The sequence below is a fragment of the Plasmopara halstedii genome, assembly GCF_900000015.1.
Source record: "Plasmopara halstedii genome assembly, contig: Scaffold_430, whole genome shotgun sequence".
NCBI classification, from domain to species: domain Eukaryota; phylum Oomycota; class Peronosporomycetes; order Peronosporales; family Peronosporaceae; genus Plasmopara; species Plasmopara halstedii.
Window position 1 is genome coordinate 751027 of NW_020187350.1, and position 4796 is coordinate 755822.

At 43.7% G+C, this 4796-nt stretch overlaps 1 protein-coding gene across 1 annotated transcript; it reads right to left on the reverse strand.

The window, feature by feature from the left end:
* Positions 1-3502: 3502 nt before the first annotated feature.
* On the reverse strand, positions 3503-3879 carry PHALS_09725 (uncharacterized protein; the record flags this gene model as incomplete). Its single annotated transcript, XM_024725033.1, has 3 exons — positions 3503-3540; positions 3596-3659; positions 3829-3879. The coding sequence occupies 3 exons, from the start codon at positions 3877-3879 to the stop codon at positions 3503-3505; spliced, it is 153 nt and encodes a 50-aa protein (XP_024575850.1).
* Positions 3880-4796: the final 917 nt, after the last annotated feature.

The window sequence follows — 4796 nt, forward strand, 5'->3', positions numbered from 1 at the left end:
GTTTATGCTCAAGATCAAGTTGGAGTTTACTTTTTATGTTGTAATGTTGTGTTCACCAATATAAATGTATCAAATACAATATTGCACAATTCTGCGCAATTAATAATGCACCATATATATACATATGCAATCCGTATCAAATACAATATCACACAATTGTACGCAAATTATAATCAAAGCTTATGTATACCCATCACTTTCGAAATAATCACTGTAACGGAAAGTTTCCGGGTTGACATGGTGTGCTGGCTGAGGTAGTAGCAAATATAGCTTTTATGAGAGCTAAACGCATATGTGGTGTTAGTCTAATGGCATTAAACCTAATAAATGTCACCATTTAAATCGAAATCCACACCTGGGTAGAGCGCACGCGCCCGACATCTGTGCGATAGTTGACGCGGACTCATTGAGTCGAAATTTTCTTCTATTTAAAATGCACGACAACCCGTTACACTTGGCAGCAATCCGACGTTGATTAATGACTGGATTATGCTCACTGTGGGAACGACACATGACATTGGAGAGTACTTATTTTCGTGAGCTCCAGACTAAGGAAGTTTCTTCTATGATTCCGACAAAATTAGGATACAAGTAGTCAAAAGGCCAGATATGGAAATTCGATTGCCTAGACGTACACTGTCTATGCAGGGCGCCACAACTGGGTGCAACTGGAAGAAAAGATAGCACCCATCATGTGGTCGCAAATGATGAGCGTCCAGCTCTTCGAGAGTTGGGACAAAGAAGACCTCCATCCGGATTAAACAAGTTGATAGAGCCATCAATTTTGGCTATACCAGAAACGGAATAACAGTGTGTCGAGTTGGTTGTCTCCGAGCGGGGAGACGTGTGCAAGTATAAACACTTCAAGTAAATACCTTGACAAAAGAGGAGTCCTCAATCCTGGACGATTCGAAGCAACAGATACGCACCGCCTTATCAGACATTTCGAGTGCATTCAAAGTTCTTGGCTCTCGTCAAAGGAACCAGAACTCGCGAATGGCTAAGAGCTAATATCGCTGCAATGATGTCCAGCCCTTTACCTGAGGCGGTGAGAACAGCCACTTTCGAGGAGGGTCTCTGAATGGGTGCGGCCCGCATCGAGACTTTCTGCTTCTACACCTCACCATTCGAGGAAAATGTGAGCATGACATTCAGTGCGGAGTATAACTTTATTGCCGCAGGAGCCGGAAGAAAAATACTAGACTGAGAGCGTGCTTGAGACGATAGATATTAACCATGCTGTGGGAAAGCGAAAGACAATTATAAGAAATCCGATGTACTCGCGTGTATTTCATTTGTAAGAGATATCAATTGCTGCGCCCTGTATACCCCTTCGCTCTCAACTGAGAGGTACGAAGAGTCAGGCTCCCTTTCTAGGGTGGACGACAGACCTTCACATTAGAACGTCAAGTCAAGTCCCAGAAGCCTACTAATAGAAAATAGGGCTCTATCGTAACTCGTGGAGGCCGCGGTCAGCGAGACCGTTGATGGCGGATTCATAGACGCTGTTGACGCTGACAGCTTCTGCTGTAAATGCTCTAACAAAGCATCTTCATAACTTGAAAACGTCTCTAGGCGCGCGCTTATCGTCTCGGGCCTTTGCGCAACGAGGTGCTCCAGAGCCCAGCAGAGATATCAGCTCGTTAAGCCCGTTCTGCATGCCCTGGAGCAAAAAGGAGTATTTTTCAATCCTCACATATGACGGTCGTAACAACTCAAGCTTAGATTTAACTACGAGTGTTACCAAGGGCAGCGGGGCTGCCGCTGCTGTTTGCTTAGAGGAAGCTAAGCTAAAGTCACCGACCTTACGCTCTTTCCAAGAACCAGAATGAGTGGAGCGGATCTCAATTCGCTGGTTGCAAACGAACACTTCTGTTCAAAATCGAAACCGTATTTAATTCTATTTGTTGCGGCAGAGCCGCCACTTACTCAAACCCATATTTTGAATGAATATAGTAATACCTAATAAATATATAGTAATATGCATTACTACTGGTGATCCTGCCATGTGGTGGCTTCTTGTTACGATGTTGCCTCACCACTCTGTTTACACCTACTTGTGTAACCCACGCCTATGTATGGTCGCACCAGCTTGTGCGACCCGCCCTTTCATTCAAGGGTAAGTGTAACCCCGTTGCACCTCATTAGGCTATGTTCATATCTCACGTTCAAGCTTCCTCTATTTAGAAAGTTAGACGCAATCAGGTTGTCGTGTGCAGAATGCTCTGACTCGAATAGCCCGCGTAACTAAAGCACCGAAGATAAATTTGTACGATCCAACCAAAAGCGAGATGCAGAGCCTCCAACATAACTTCGAACTTCTTTTCTTAAAATTGTTGTATCAAGAGCAAAATTTATATTTACTTTAGTTTAATGTAAATGTAATATCATACACATGTCGAAACCAGTACTAACACTGTAAGTATTGCATGACTCGAAGTTAACAGCCCAGGTGTCCTGCAAATGTATCCATATCGAAGTCTCATCATTCCTACCTATATGTATCGTTGTGTTCTGCACGATTGCACAAACTAGAATGCGTACGTCAATCAAGATGTTCTATGTAAAACAAGAATGAACCCTAGTGTAGTTTTCAGTTGGTTGGGGTGAACTCCACTGGGTTTCATACTTGCTGTGTCTACTTGCTTAAATTGGCTTGATATTTTGTGCGAAAGGAAACGCTCAACGAGCTTTCAGCGATGTTGATGTTTCGCATCCCAACCTACACTTAACTCTGCCTGCTCTTACGATCCCTATCTGCATTGGTTCCATTTGCCCAAAAATGGTTCGTGAAGTTTGAGTTCTTGCAAGCCTTAAAGCCATTCTTGGTGTATATTCTGAGGAGAACGAAAATAATTACCTTCCTGCCTCGATCCGACGCCTCCGTCCATATTCAAGACAGAATAGAGCTGTTTACTGAAGAGGACTTATTCTCTATGCTCGGCTTCTCTTATTCACCTATTGTGCACTCCGTGGCATTCAATATGGTGAAAACTCGTACGACACTCGCTGCCAGCCCCCTGGACAGCACCCCTCAGAAGTATTGCCGGCGCTTGGAGCTATAAATTCCCATTCGCGTGAACTGTGTGCTTAAGTCAGATTAGAATAAAATAGAATCGAAATATAAATAATAGAGAAGAGAAGAGAAGGGAAGAGAAGATCGATGTAGTAAACAGGCCTCTGCTTGAACGTCTTACAACATTTGGGTTTGCGAAATCTAGAGCACGACATGAACATCGGATTTAGCACTCATTACCTCGTGTTCATGCTTTCAGCAGCTCAGTTCATCCACTTACGCTTTACATCACAGCAATCGACCTAGTCTCAAACTTGGAACAATGCAGGTCCCGCTCGTAAGTATTAGCGTTACACTACTCAACAGTGCAACTTATCCTGAAGAATTAAATTCCGAGGGTGTGCCTGGTCGTAAGTGCCAACAGCAATCCTGTTAAAGTGAGATCTCGAACGGTCATAAGTTTTCGGAGTGTGGGTATCTCAAGATTTATACGGTGCTATCGCACGCAGGTGACATGCACTCCGCTGATCAAGTCAAGAAGTTACAATCCTAGTGATCTCGCCGAAACTATTGTGATACATATAAGCGGGTCCTTGCGCAGTCCTGCTGAGGACGGCTCTTCCGCTGCTGGCTCTCGCGAGCTCTTTTAAATATGGCAACAAATCGGTTCTATCCGAGAGTCGTGGTGTGCCGCCAATAGTGAGATAAGCCACGTGACGGATGCGCGCTGTATGCTAAGGATCGGAATCGTATTCCTTTCTTTAAGAGGGATGGTTGAGACGCTGATTTGTCTTGAACTGATCCCTTCACACCTGAAAGGTTCGTAGATGTAAACGTCTGCGTACAGCAGGATGAGATCGCATTTCGTTCGATTTATTGAGCATATTTGTCATTTTCTTTCCAGCTACAATTGCGAACAGGACGGTATAGAGTTCTTGAATTAGACTTATCACACTTAATGTAGTTCGTCTCATTATCTGTTACCGGTGGAGATTGCAAATCTGTTGTCCAGCACCTTGATCATCGTTACCCCAAATTTTTCTTAGAAAATCACTGATTTTGATTCGAAACAATGGCAACAGGCAAGTCAGGCTGACGAAATTTTTGTCAAAGAGATGTTTGATCTTATTAGTAATAGTAAAGGTACTGCTGATAGCAGCAATTCGAGCTATACCGCTCAGACGACCGACGAGATCACAATGCCGTAATATCTGGACGCGTCCTTATGGTTGAATAAAAGAAACTCGTGCTTGTGGATGATGAATACGCAAGTGGTAAGAGCAGATGGACCAATGTCGTCAATGCATGCTGCGAGGAGTTCATTTGTTGGCATTGCGTGCATAAGCGTTTATCTATATATCACATTTAACGTTTGGTCCACCAATTCATACCGCTCACACTCGTACAAAATTTCTTTCGAGATTACCACTCCAGAAGTTCGTATGCCTGGCTTAGTTTTCTGTGCTTAAGCCCTCGTGATCAAACGTTGAATGTCAAGCGGGTCAGCGTTGGGAGTAATTGGGCCTTATATGAGGGCATAACAGTACATGCGCAGACAAACGCTTCGAGAAAGTGGTATCTCAGCTTTAAATGATTTGTCTACCAGGGCGTCCAGCCACACAGCATATTGCGTGTCTATTTTGAATATTTTCTAATTTTAATATTTCTGCAAACAGGGTGGTGATGAAGTTGCTGTGCATCAGCGACGCATGATGAATATAGACCAAAGACGATCTAGAGCAAAGCAGGCGAGCTCTAAACTTGCATGAATATACTTTGT